Here is a 14,382-nt window from a genome sequence, read left to right as displayed (position 1 = left end):
TACATGGATGTATACATATGTCCATACCCATCAAGTTGTACATTTAATATCTGTGCCTTTAACTGTTTTTATTTTTTATTTATTTATTTTATTTAACAAAGTACTTTATTCTTTTTATTTATTTATTTATTTATTTTATATATTAATTTTTGGCTGCGTTGGGTCTTTGTTGCTGCATGCAGGCTTTCTCTAGTTGCGGCAAGCGGGAGCTACTCTTTGTTGCAATGTGCGGGCTTCTCATTGCAGTGGCTTCTCTTGTTGCGGAGCACGGGCTCTAGGCGCGTGGGCTTCAGTAGTTGTGGCATGCAGGCTTCAGTAGTTGTGGCTCGTGGGCTCTAGAGTGCAGGCTCAGTAATTGTGGCGCACGGGCTTAGTTGCTCCGCGACATGTGGGCTCTTCCCAGACCAGGGGTCGAACCCGTGTCCCCTGCATTGGCAGGTGGGTTCTTAACCACTGCGCCACCAGGGAAGTCCCTTTAACTGTTTTTAAATTTTATGTAAAAAGAAATCTCTCTAAAAAAAATACAGGGAATACTCATCAACTGATTTTAGGAGACCAGCAAAACTGTGATATCCAAACTTGACAGGGACATTACAAAGAAAGTAGTGTTGGTGGATTAGAACACACCAAAAGTGTTAAAAAAAAAAAAAGTTAATTCATTACATATATATTTTTTAAGGACATCATTATTACCTCTGGAATTTGCTACGGTACAAACAGTATTCTGAAAACTGATTAGGGAGAGCATCAAGCATTTATCTTGACTTTCCCATATAGGCTGTATTTCAGGGTAATCAAATAGTTGATGATGGAAAAATGGAAAGATTTTCTTTATAGAAGAATTCTAACAAATGCAGAAGGAATGATAGAATTGGGGGTATCAGTTTTGTAGCCATTTTGAAGAGTAATGGTCTAGGTAATGACCATCAATGCTGATGGGGGACTTTATATTTGATGAGCCAGGATGACACCTGTTGTCAATGATCACCATGAACATTATTAAAAGAAAGAACAGCTAGCTATTATGAGCCTCCTCATGTGATGCCGGAGGGAGACACCAAACACCTGTGGAGTATTCTGGCCTTTCGTTTTAATTGAGCCTAAATCTAATCAAACCTCTAGAACTGGTTGCTGGTTTACAGGAAATACATGTAAACAATGCCATGGGATACAATCAGTCCAATCCAGAAAGTGAAAAATTCCACAGGACAAATGACCTGGTTTATTCAACAAAAAAATGGTGAAAAGAAAAACAAATAGGGTAACAGTTATAAATTAAAAGAGACTTAAGAGATAAATTAACTAAATATTGGGTTGGCCAAAAAGTTCATTTAGGTTTTCCGTAAGACATTACAAAAAGAACCCGAATGAACTTTTTGGCCAACTCAGTACAATACATGGACTTCATTTGAATCCTGATTTCTCAGTTTTGATAGTGACTTTTTAAAAAAATTTTTTATTGGAGTATAGTTGATTTACAATGTTGTGTTAGTTTCAGGTGTACAGCAAAGTGAATCAGTTACACATGAATTCTGATTTGAACAAACCAGTTGTGGAGAGGTATTTATTAGACAATTGAGGAAATTTGAAAACAGACTGGATAGTAAGTGGTATTAAGGAACTAGGATTAATTAAATAGAAATATTTAATGAAGTTGGGAGATAATAAAACAAGATTTGTCATATATTGATAACGGGTGAAGTTGAGTAATGGATACATGGGGTTCATTATACTATTTTTTGTCTTCATGTGCATTTGAAATTTCTATAACCTACAAATTGATATTAAAATACATAAATAAAAATATTTTTTTAATGACCATACTACCCAAGGCAGTCTACAGATTCAATGCAATCGCTATCAAAATACCAGTGGCATTTTTCACAGAACTAGAACAAATAATTTTAAAATTTGTATGGAAATACAAAAGACCCCAGATAGTCAAAGCAATTTTGAGAAAGAACAGAGCTGGAGGAATCACAATTCCTGACTTTATACTACAAAGCTACAGTAATCAAAACAGTAGGTATTGGCACAAAAACAGACACATAGATGAGTGGAACAGGATAGAAAGCCCAGAAATAAACCCATGCATGTATGGTCAATTAATCTATGATAAAGGAGGCAAGATTGTACAATGGAGGAAAGACAGTATCTTCAGTAAGTGGTGCTGGGAAAACTGGACAGCTACATGTAAAAGAATGATATTAGAACATTCTTTACCACCATATAAAAAAATAAACTCAAAATGGATTAAAGACCTAAATGTAAGACCGGATACTATAAAACTCCTAGAGGAAAACATAGGCAGAACACTCTTTGACATAAATCGCAGCAATATTTTTTTTGGATCTGTCTCCTGGGGTAATGGAAATAAAAGCAAAAATAAACAAATGGGACCTAATTAAACTTAAAGGCTTTTGCACAGCAAAGGAAACCATAAACAAAATGAAAAGAATGGGAGAAAATATTTTCAAATGATGCAACCAAGGGATTAATTTCCAAAATATATAAATAGCCCATACGACTCAACATCAAAAAGACAAACAACCTGATTTAAAAATGGGCAGAACAATTGAATAGACATTTTTCCAAAGAGGAAATGCAGATGGCCAGCAAGCACATGAAAAGATGCTTAACATCACTAATCATCAGAGAATGCAAATCAAAACCACAAAAAGATATCACCTCACACCTGTCAGAATGACTATTATCAAAAAGAACACAGGGACTTCCCTGGTGGTCCAGTGAGTAAGACTCTGCGCTCCCAACGCAGGGGGCCTGAGTTCAATCCCTTGTCGGGGAACTAGATCCTGCATGCATGCCGCAACTAAGACGTCCACATGCTGCAACTAAACATGCCGCAATGAAAATCCCGTGTGCCACAACTAAGACTCAGAGCATCCAAAATAAATAAATATTAAAAAATAACAAAACAAAAAACAAAAGCCGTTTGAAAAAAAAAAGAACACAAACAACAAATGTTGGCGAGAGTGTAAAGAAAAGGGAAGCCTCATACACTGTTGGTGGGAATGTAAATTAGTGGAGTCACTGTGGAAAACAGTGTGGAGGTTTCTCATAAAACTAAAAATAGAACTACTGTATGACCCAGCAATTCCACTCCTGGGTATATAATGGAAAAAAACCCAAAAACCCTAATTCGGAAAGATACATGCATCCCAATGTTCTTAGCAGCATTATTCACAATTGCCAAGATATGGAAGCAACCTACGAGTCCATCAACAGATGAATGGATAAAGAAGACACACACACACACACACACACACACACACACACACACAATGGAATACTACTAAGCCATAAGAAAGAATGATATTTTGCCATTTGCAGCAACATGGATGGACTTGGAGGGTATTATGCTAAGTGAAAAAAGTCAGACAGAGAAAGACAAATACTGTTTGATATCACTAATATGTGGAATCTAAAAAATGTAACCAACTAGTAAATATAACAAAAAAGAAGCAGACTCACAGATATAGAGAACAAACTAACGCTTACCAGTGGGGAGAGGGAAGTGGGGAGGAGCAATATAGGGGTAGGGTACGGGATTAAGAGGTACGAGCTATTACATATAAAATAAGCTACAAGGATATATTGTACAATATGGGGAATATAGCCAATATTTTATAATAACTATAAATGGAGTATAAACTTTTAAAATTGTTAATAACTATATTGTACATCAAATATACTCCAATTTTTTAAAAAAGAAAATGAGGGACTTCCCTGGTGGTCCAGTGGCTGAGACTCCGTGCTCCCAATGCAGGGGACCCGGGTTCAATCCCTGGTCAGGGAACTAGATCCCACATGCCACAACTAAGAGTTCACATGCAGCAACTAAAGATCCCATATGCCACAACTAAAGATCCTGCGTGCCACAACTAAGACCTGGTGCAGCCAAATAAATAAATGAAATAAAAATAAAAATAAAATGAAAGAAAAACAAAAATTAAAAATGTTTAAAACTCATTCTCCTTAAATAATTTATCGGGCTCACCAGCCTAATTAGTCTAGCCACCTTATGTTGCTAGTCTTAGAGCTCCTTAAATGTATAGCACAACCGTACACATTGAGTCTTTTTCACCTGGCCCAAAGTTTGAGCAGGTTTCATTCTAGGGTTACATTCAATCTCTACTTAATATGGACTGAATGCTTGTGTCCCCCTAAAATTCATGTTGAAATCCTAATCCCCAATGTGGGAGGTGATTAGGTCACGAGGGCAGAGTCCTCATAAATGGGATTAGTGCCCTTATAAGACCAAGAGAGCTCCCTCAACCCTTCCACCATGTGAGGACACAGCCACAGGTGGCAGGCGGTCTATGAGCCAGGAAGCTAGGTCTTACCAGACACTGAATCTGCCAGAAATCCTTGGAAATCTTGGATTTCCAACCTCCAGGACTGTGAGAAATAAATGTTAATTGTTTATGAGCCACCCAGTCTATGGTATTTTGTTTTAGCAGCCCAATCAGACTATGACACTACAGTACCCTAGACAGAGCCTTTTTTCAAGCAACTGACCAGAGTTTTCAGTGTCATGTAGAACTTGTTTCAGCTCATTTTGAATACCTGAGTGGTGGCATAGGTCTGTAGGGTTTGCAAACCTGACCAGGAGATCAGATAGTATGAAATCACTACAAATCATCAGGAGTATTTAAGAAACCAGGAAATAAGTCCAAAACCATTTAGACAGAAAACTGAGTTCCACTTCTTTACTTATAATTTTATCTAATTCCTGTACAAAAATGGAAAGTTTGAAGCAGTTTGAGGCATCTTTTTATGCCTCAAGTTTTAAAAGGATTTATTTCCCTGGTGTGAACTACAAAAAGCCCTGAAATACATTCTCTTCTGTCATCAGGCTGAATTTCCTCTCTCAGTATCTCTCTTCTTTTCAGGATGATACCAGCAAGCAAACCACCTGTATAAAGATGGAGATTTCTGAAGGAGGGGACTTTGCAGCCTTCCTCCTACAAGGTAAGATTAACCAAAGGCTCTTAAGAAGATTCAGATTTGCAGTCTCTTCCAGATAATCACTTTTCTCCAAAACCTTTTAAACTTCATTTATTTATTTATTTAGGCTGTGCCAGGTCTTACTTGCAGCATGCCGGATCTTTATTGTGGAATGCGGGTTTCTTAGCTGTGGCATGTGGACTCTTAGTTGCAGCATGCAGGATCTAATTCCCCAACCAGTCATTGAACCCGGGCCCCCTGAACTGGGAGCGCAGAGTCTTACCCACTGGACCACCAGTGAAGTCCCAAACATTTTATTTAGAAATAATTTACAAAAGAGTTGCAAAGATAGGACAGAGTTCCCTTATACCCTTCACCCAGTTTCCCTAATACCAACATTTAACAAAACCATGGTACAGTTGTCAAAATTAAGCAAATAACATTGGTATAATACTATTAACTACAGTTTTTTTTTTTCACGTTTTGCCAGTTTTTCTTCTAATCTAATTTTTTTTGCTCCAAGGTGCAATCCAGGATATCATATTGCATTTAGTCATCGTCATATTAGTCTGTACTTATTTGTGATGTCTTGACCTTGCCTTGTTTTCATGACCTTGACACTTTTGAAGAGTACCAGTCAGATATTTTGTGCAATGTTCCTGAATTTCAGTTTGTCTGAATTTTTTCTCATGATTCAACCAGGGTTAAGGATTTGGGGGAAAGTCCCACAAAGGAACTTTTTGTTGTATTATATCAGGGGTATATGTGATAGCACTACTGCTGATGTTAACCTTGATCACTTAGTTAAAGTGATCTGCCAGCTTCCTCCACTGTTGAGCTACTGTTTTTCCCTTTCCATACTCTAAGTCCAGACCACACTCAAGGGGAGAGGATGTAAACACCATTTCCTGGTTGTAGGAGGATCAAAGAATTTTGAGACATGTTGAAATCTCCACAGTGATTGATAAACAACTGGGGGGAGATACTTTGAGATTATGCCCACCATTAAAGTTTAGTCTCTAAACTTTAGTCTCTAAGGAGACTATGCTCTCCTTAAAGTTTTGCCCACCATTTTTAGCATTCAATGTTGGATCTTGCCTCTTGCAATTATTCCTGTGGTGATAGAACATATTTTATTCAAATGATTGTTAGCTTGATTTTTCATTTTTAAATATTTAGATTTTTCATTTTTAAATATTTAGATTTTTCATTTTTAAATATTTAGGAGGTGTATGGGCCTCCATGTATATTCTTGCCCCAGGCCCCTCATATGTTAGGTGCTGGAGAAAGATACATATTTTATAATGCTTTATGCATCAAAGGAAACATATATACTATCTGTAGTAGTTTCCTAGGGCTGCCGTAACAAAGTACCACAAACTGGGTGGCCTAAAATAACAGATATTTTTTCTCTCACAGCTCTGGAGGCCGGAAGTCTGAAATCAAGGTGTCTATATAGATTACTTTTTTAAGGAAACATTTAGCCAGAATCCCATCATAGGAAAGTAGCCTTTCCCAGGTTGGCAGGAGTTCAGTATAGAAGCTGAGCAGGTTTCTTTGACGAGATAGTCTCACAACCACCCCATGGGTTGTCATCTCCTCAAATATTGGTCAGAAGAATTCTCTGGGGCATCTCTTACAATTCTAACCCTTTCTCAGCCATACCCCTCTCAGTTATTGATTCTATATATGCCACTTTCCTCCCCAGATGGGAATAGCTGTGAGACAGAACATCAGTGGAATTTACCATTGGAACCTAGAAAACACGGAGACCAGTCAGCACAGACAGTTTGGTTAAAAACTGTTACCTCAGTGCTGTGAGTGAGAGGCCCGTTTCCTTTAGAGGCAGTGGCCTGAGAAGAGAAGCTCTGCAGCTCTCCGTGAGTGAGGACTGGCAATAACCATTGCAGAACTACATCTCCTTCCGTTTGTCAAAGTTGCTGTTCTGAGGGTGCCCGCTGGTCTCTGTGCCAACCTTCACAGAGGTTCTGTGAAGACGGGCCATTTCTCAGGGGAAACTTGTTGCCTGCTTGCAGTTGCTCAATGGTTCCTTGGTTTCCCAATGCAGGAGCCGGAGATATTTGGCTGGATGTGTATAAATTGCCTAAGGAGTCTTGGCTCAAGGAAGTGGAGCACCCCCAACTCACCATAAATCCAAAGAAAAAAGTCAGACAGCTGCAACTGGTAGGCAACATCCCTGTTTTCAACTGATATGTTTCTCCCTACCCTTGACCCACATCTAGCCTAACTCCTTGCAATTTCAAGATGAAGGAGGCCTTCTGGAGGCAATAAGAGAGGACAAGAGGCACACTGGCCCATGTCTCTCAAATCAATTTGCTGTGGTTAAAATAAGATGTTAAGAAGCAGAGGTGTCGTTGTATATATGTACCACATCTTCTTTATCCATTCATCTATCATTGGACATTTAGGTTGTTTCCATGTCCTGGCTATTGTAAATAATGCTGCAATGAACATTGAGGTACATGTGTCCTTTTGAATTATGGTTTTCTCAGGGTATATGCCCAGTAGTGTGATTGCTGGGTCATATGGTAGTTCTATTTTTAGTTTTTTAAGGAACCTCCTTACTGTTCTCCATAGTGGCTGTATCAATTTACATTCCTACCAACAGTGCAAAAGTGCAAAAGGGTTCCCTTTTCTCCACACCCTCTCCAGCATTTATTGTTTGTAGATTTAAATGGGTGGGATGGTGGGGGGGGGAGGGGGGAGAGGGAGGTCCAAGAGGGAGGGGATATAGATATACATATAGCTGATTCACTTCATTGTACAGCAGAAACTAACACAACATTGTAAAGCAATTTTACTCCCATATACATACATATATATATATATATATTTGGAAAAAAAAAAAAAGCAGAGGTATTAGAATCCGGTATCTCTCTCGTCTAGGTGTTGCCTCTCCACCAAGAGCACTCCCAGGCATTTCTCTGGAAGAGTCTTTTTTTTTTGACTCTAATAGATATATATTTTTTCCCTCCTGGGTTGAAATAATCCTTTCATGTCTCCCATTCCACTAAATTCCCCAGATTATGGTATAAAAGGGTTGTTCTAAATATACAGTAAGTCCCCTACATACGAACCTTCAAGTTTCCAACTTTCAAAGATGCAAACATGCGTTCACACGTCTGGTGTACATTGTCACGTGCGTGCATCCTCTACAAGTGGTTGTGCTTTTGTGTACTTTACTGTACAGTACTGTATAGAGTACAGTAGTACAGTATCTTTATTTCAAGCCCAGGATGTCTGGAAGCAAGAGTAAAAGCAGCGGAGATGTAGCCAGTACTACTGTACTTTTCAAAGAACTGTACTGTAAGATTAAAAATGTTTTCTTTATTTTCTGTGTTTGTTTTTTATGTATTATTTGTGTGAAAAGTGTTATAAACCTATACGGTACAGTACTATATAGCCAATCGTGTTAGTTGGGTACCTAGGCTAACTTTGTTGGACTTAACAAACAAATTGGACTTACGAACACGCTCTCAGAATGGAACTCGTTTGTATGTAGGAGACTCACTGTATAGGAATACATGCATTCTTCATTTATTCTTAGAAGGTAGGAACTCTACCATTTCAGTTTAATTATATGTGATCCCTGGGCTTCATGCCATGTCTTTAAAATATAGTTTTTCAGTAAATATTATTTTAAGATGTAATTTTCTTTTTTTTCTTTCTTTTTTTTTTCGTTTTGGCTGCACTGGGTCTTCATTGCTGCGCGTAGGCTTTCTCTAGTTGCGGCGAGCGGATGCTACTCTTAGTTGTGGTGAGCGGGCTTCTCATTGCGGTGGCTTCTCTTGTTGCAGAGCATGGGCTCTAGGCGCATGGGCTTCAGTAGTTGCAGCACGTGGGCTCAGTAGTTGTGGCTCGCGGGCTCTAGAGCGCAGGCTCAGTAGTTGTGGTGCACGGGCTTAGTTGCTCCGTGGCATGTGGGATCTTCCTGGACCAGGGCTTGAACCCGTGTCCCCTTCATTGGCAGCCAGATTCTTAACCACTGTGCCACCAGGGAAGTCCCTAAGACAAAATTTTCTCATCTATCTGATGTGCACTTATTTTTTTAATCAACAACAACAAATAGTCATTGAGCATGCCTTTAAAACATACTGTATTAGGTGCTAAAGAATTAGTGAAATTATTAATATAGGAGACCAAGATTGAGACTCAGTGATGCCGAGCTCATTGAGTGGCTGTGAGTAAATGCCTTTTCTCTCCAGTGAATGTCTTCATAGCAGGGTGTGATTTTGTATCCCTGGGAGAGTTACTGGCCCAGAGACCTTCCCCCTCTAAACTCTTACGGAATTTATTCTCTATACCTTTCTTTGACACTTCTCACATACTATCCGGTTGTGCATAGAAGTCCTTTTCTCCTAACTAGATGATAAATTTCTAGGTTGTTAAGACCATAGCTTCTGCTTCTTTTTATCAACCACCACATGGTGTCCTACTTGGTGCCCAACAGATACATTTTTTGAGGGATTAATTTATTATCCAAGTGGGAAAAGCACCTTGGAATGGGGGTGGTTTCTTGCCATAATTCGCTGTTTCTATACACTGAGAAGCAATCAACTAATGCCAGTTACAGTGGTAATTCGTGTCCTATGAATTGATAGTTATTTAAATATAATTGTCAACATCATGGATATATTTTGCCAATCAGACATATTCGCTTCAACTTAGATTTTTGTAATAGTCTCCTAATTGATTTCCTCCCCTCTACTCATATTTCCTCTTAACGTCACTAATGATTTCTTGTTTCCCCAAATACATTTTAAGATCCTAGAGGACAAGGATCATGTGTTAAAATCCGCAGGCCAGAGGACCACACAAACACTGGCCCTCCATGTCTACGGGATGAGTTCACATCTCACGAAAATAATTGGGGGGAAGAAAGAGCATCTCAAAAGATTAAAGGAAGAAGGGGAACATATGCCAAACCTATTGTGAAATAATTTCTCATTTTTCTCCTCAGAACACTCTTGATCCCGTGACTGCAGATAATTTAGAAACGGTAAGAAATGTCAAAGAAAATCTCCAAAGAGATTTAAGTTACATGTTAGAAATTTTTATTTTGATTTGAAATTTACCTTAAATATCAAATATACTAATAAAATGTTCTACCAGGGCACTATTTTCAGATTCTCTGTGACTTAATCTTGTGCCTCATTCCCTTGAAGATAGCCCCCTATCCTTGAGGATAATTGACCCAAGTCAATTGGGTTTCCCTGAAGGTAAAGGAGCTTAAATTTCAGGGGCCCTCACTTGTATGGCCCCTTCCAAGGCCGTAGGAGGGGCCCTAGCAGTGTGTTCACATGACCACGTACTTTTGTAAAATTGGAAAAAGTAACATGTTTTAACCATAATCATGTAAGACCACCATCTCTTCTCGCTCAAACTTCCCCTCTGTCACAATTTCCCCCAGATTGAGTAGTATTAGGGTGGTCATGGGCATTTTGTGTTCAAACTTTTGTGTTCTCTTTCTTACCAAGACCCCTAAATCATATATACTTCAGGCCCCATGAAATCCAATTTGCCCCTGTCAAAGTAACAGCCCAATCCACCAAACTGAGGGGTTTTTTTTTGGTGTTGGAGGTTGTCTTTGTATTGGGATACTGTAGAGAACAGAGTGGCTTCCCTGGAGCTTCCTGGCTCTCCCTCTGAGGCAGAGAGCATACCATACTTTCCATAGGCTTAGCTCTTGGGATTCTGGCCTATCAGAAGAGCAGTGGTGAACTTCCAAATGGAAGTCTCTTTCTAGATTCCTTTCCTTTTTGCCTTCTAAAATTACATTATGTTTCAAATTATACAAATAATATGTGAACACGTCACTCTGGGAAAAGCCAAGTAATTCAGATAGAGCAGCCCTCTCCAGAGGTCATCACCATTATTATCTTGGTGTGTGTTTTCTAGGTCTTTAGTGTATATTTTTATTCTGATATCAGTTTATTTAGAAAAATATAGTTTCATTTTATGGGAATTTTCTCCTATATAAGTGGCATCATACTATATATATTTTCTTACAAATTTGCATTTTTATACTAATCAACTTATTGGCAAAGTTTTGCAATGTCAGATAAACTTACCTTATTCTTTTGACATCCTGTGTTCTATTCCTATTAAGGATGTACCATAGTTTATTTGGCTGTTTGTCCATTGATGATACTGAGGGTGGCTTTTATATAATGCAATGAAAATCTTTGTAAATTCTTCTTTGTATACCCGCGTGCTTCTGAAGGATATGTGCGTTTTTAGTTTTAATGTAGATACTGTTAAATTGTCCTCCAAAAATGGCATGACAATTTACATTTAATCAGTATTTCTCCACAGTCTCGATAAATTTGATATTAATTTTTTGTGTGTGCAAACTGATGGAACAAAATGGCATCTCGTGTTAATTTTCATTAATCTCTTCATACTTTTATTGGCTATTGAGGTTTTATCTTCTGTGAATTGCCTGTGAATTCTTTGCCCATTATATATTTTCTTACACTCTGTTGTTTCCCTTTTTACTTTGCTTATGTGCTTTTTTGTTATAAAGAAGTTTTAGATTTTGATATAGCCAGAATTTTTAATCTTTTCTTTACAGCCATTGCACTTAAGAAGGCTTTCTCCATCTCAAGGTTATAAATAAATTCTCCTGTGTTTTCTTCTAATACTTTTCATAGTTTTTTTTTTTTTGGACATTTCACTCTTTTATACACATGGGAGTTCCTTTTGTGAATGGAGCAAGGAAGAGATCAACTTTTATCTATTCTTTTAAAATAGCAATTGCCAAATATTTTTGAGTAATCCTTCTTTTCCCATTTGTTTCCTGACCTTATCATTCCTGTGTATGACCTTTATCATTCCTATGTCCTCGCCTACACCAAGACCTTATGAACTTTGCAGAATGACACAGGCATTTAGTGCTATAAACTTATATCTAAGTACTGCTTTAGTTGCTTCCTTTAAATTTTGATATGTAATATTCTCATTTTTGAAAATACTTCAAAATACTTCCTAATTTGCTTTTTTATATCTTTTTTGACCAATGGATTATTTAGAAGCATGTTATTTAGTGTCCAAATACTTGAGATGTTCCAGACATCTTTCTTTTCCTTTTATTGGTTTCTAACTTAATTCCATTGTGATCAGAGAACATACTTCATATAATTTGAAACCTTTCAAATTTATTAAGACTTGTTTTATGCCCAGAATATGGTTTATCCTGGTAAGTGTTCTATGTGCACTTGAAAAGAATGTGTATTCTTGTTGTTGTTGGTCCAAGTTATTCAAGTCTTCTATATCCTCACTGCTTTCCCTTCCGATTCTTACTGATTTTCTGTCTACTTATTCTGTCAATTATTGAGAAAAGAGTTTTGAAATCTGTGAGATTGTAGATTTATTTATTTCTGCTTTCACACCTAAGAATTTTTGCTTCCTGTATTTTGAAGCTCTGTTATTAGGTGCCTAAACATTTAGAATTTTATGTCCCCTTGAGATTTGACCATTTTATCATTATTCAATGACTCTTTGATCCCTGGTAATATTCTTTGCTCTGAAATCTATTATGTCAGATATTAATACAGCCACCCCAGCTTTCTTTTGATCAGTTTACAAGATGTATCTTTTTTCTATACTTTTACTCTTAATATATTGGTGTCTTTATATTTAAAATGAGTTTCTTTTTGACAGCATATCGTTGGGTCTTGCCTTTTTATACAGTCTGTCAATCTCTACCCTTTAATTGGGGTGTTTAGGCCATTTATATTTAATGTGATTATTGATATGTTTAGGTTTAAATCTACCACTTTGCTATTTACTTTCTATTTGTCCCACCTGTTTTTCTTCCTTATTCCTCTTTTTCTGCCTTCTTTTGAAATGAGTGTTTTTAATGATGCAGTGTTATCTCCTTTGTTGGCTTATTAGCTGTGCCTTTTCCTTATTGTAGGATATAAACATTTCTTTTAGAGGAGATGTTAAGTTGAGTCTTCCAGTTTACATAATGAAAATCAAACCACCCAAACCAGTTGCAGGTAGGTATAACTCAATGAATACTCTCTTTCCTTTTGCCATTGATTTCTTAGTTTTTTCTTTCTCTGCCTTTCTCCACATTTCCCATCTTTTCCATTTATTGGCGGCAATATCTAATTGACAAGTATAGTTCTGAAGATAATTTTTTAATTCATAAGCTCTGAGACCTAAAGATTAAAAATATAAATGTTACAAGGATACTAACAGAATTGGGATATCAGGAAAGAGACATCTTTCCCAAGTGCTAGTGGAGTTCCTTCATTCCTACATTCCTGTGTTAGTTCATTCATCAGTGCCAATACTACACCAAGCACAAAGATGAGTAAGACACATCTCCTGTGCTCTAAAAGCTGCTAGTGTACCAAGAGAGAATAGGAGGAAACCACCATAGTAGGATATGATAAGTGCAACAATGGGGAACATCCAGGGCCATGAAAACATAGAGGAAGGAGTAACTAACTCTGCCCAGGGAATAGGCAGAGGCTTTACCAGAAGAAGGGACATTTGGGAAGGTTTTGAAGAATAAGTGGGAGTTGGTTAAGAGGAGCAGAGGGGAAGTCCACTGTAGACACGGGACATAGAGTCTATCCTCTCAATATTCACATATGACCTCAAAGATATACCTACAAGAATGTTCACTGCAGTGCTATTTCTAGAGGCAAAAGACTGGTTAGATAAATCTGGTACACTCAGAATACTTTACAACCATTAAAAACGAAGAGAGAAATGCAAAACACCAAGAATAGCCAATTCACTCTTATAAAAGAACATGGTGATATGATTTGCTCCATCAAGATTTATTATAAAGCCACAGTAATTAAGACAAGGTAGAAAAAGAGATGAGTGAATAATAGAAATATATATAAAATACAGAAATATAAACAGATAGAAATAGTAATAGAAAAATAGATTAATAAAACAGGATAGAGAGGCCAGGACAAACTTAAGCATAAATGGACACTTGATACCTGATGGAGGTGGTGCTACAGAGTAGTGAATGGTCATTTCAGTAAATGATGCTGGTTGTCTATATGGAAACAAAAGTGAAACTTGACCCCTGCCTCATATGATATACAAAATTAAATTCCAGATGAATCATAGAAGTAAATATGAAAGACAAAACAATAAAACTTTTAGAAAATAAGTCAATATCTTTATGACCTCTGGATAGGAAAAGACTTTTTAAACAAAACACAAGAAGTACTTATATATAATAAAAGAAAAGTTGATAAGTTTGATTACATTAAAATTGAGGACTTCTAATCATCCAAAGACATCATTAAAAACATGAAAGAACAAATCATGTATTGGGAGAAGATATTTGCAAAACACGTAAAACTTATGAATGGTCCACATCCAGACTATATAAAGAATTCCTACAAATTGTTAGGA

The 14,382-nt window shown here is 37.3% G+C and overlaps 1 protein-coding gene across 4 annotated transcripts in view; it reads left to right on the top strand.

The window, feature by feature from the left end:
* Positions 1-14,382, top strand: part of WDR93 (WD repeat domain 93) — a 50,222-nt gene that overhangs the window by 15,735 nt on the left and 20,105 nt on the right. For all 4 annotated transcript variants that reach the window (XM_059915384.1, XM_059915382.1, XM_059915385.1 and 1 more), the window contains 4 exons: positions 4,914-4,992; positions 7,037-7,152; positions 9,950-9,988; positions 12,908-12,992. In XM_059915384.1, coding sequence (XP_059771367.1) covers positions 4,914-4,992; positions 7,037-7,152; positions 9,950-9,988; positions 12,908-12,992 — 319 coding nt within the window. The remainder of the gene's footprint in view (positions 1-4,913; positions 4,993-7,036; positions 7,153-9,949; positions 9,989-12,907; positions 12,993-14,382) is intronic.

Source organism: Balaenoptera ricei, chromosome 2 (assembly GCF_028023285.1).
Source record: "Balaenoptera ricei isolate mBalRic1 chromosome 2, mBalRic1.hap2, whole genome shotgun sequence".
Lineage (NCBI taxonomy): Eukaryota > Metazoa > Chordata > Mammalia > Artiodactyla > Balaenopteridae > Balaenoptera > Balaenoptera ricei.
Note: the sequence above shows the minus strand (reverse complement) of the source record. Positions and strands in the feature narration are given on the sequence as shown.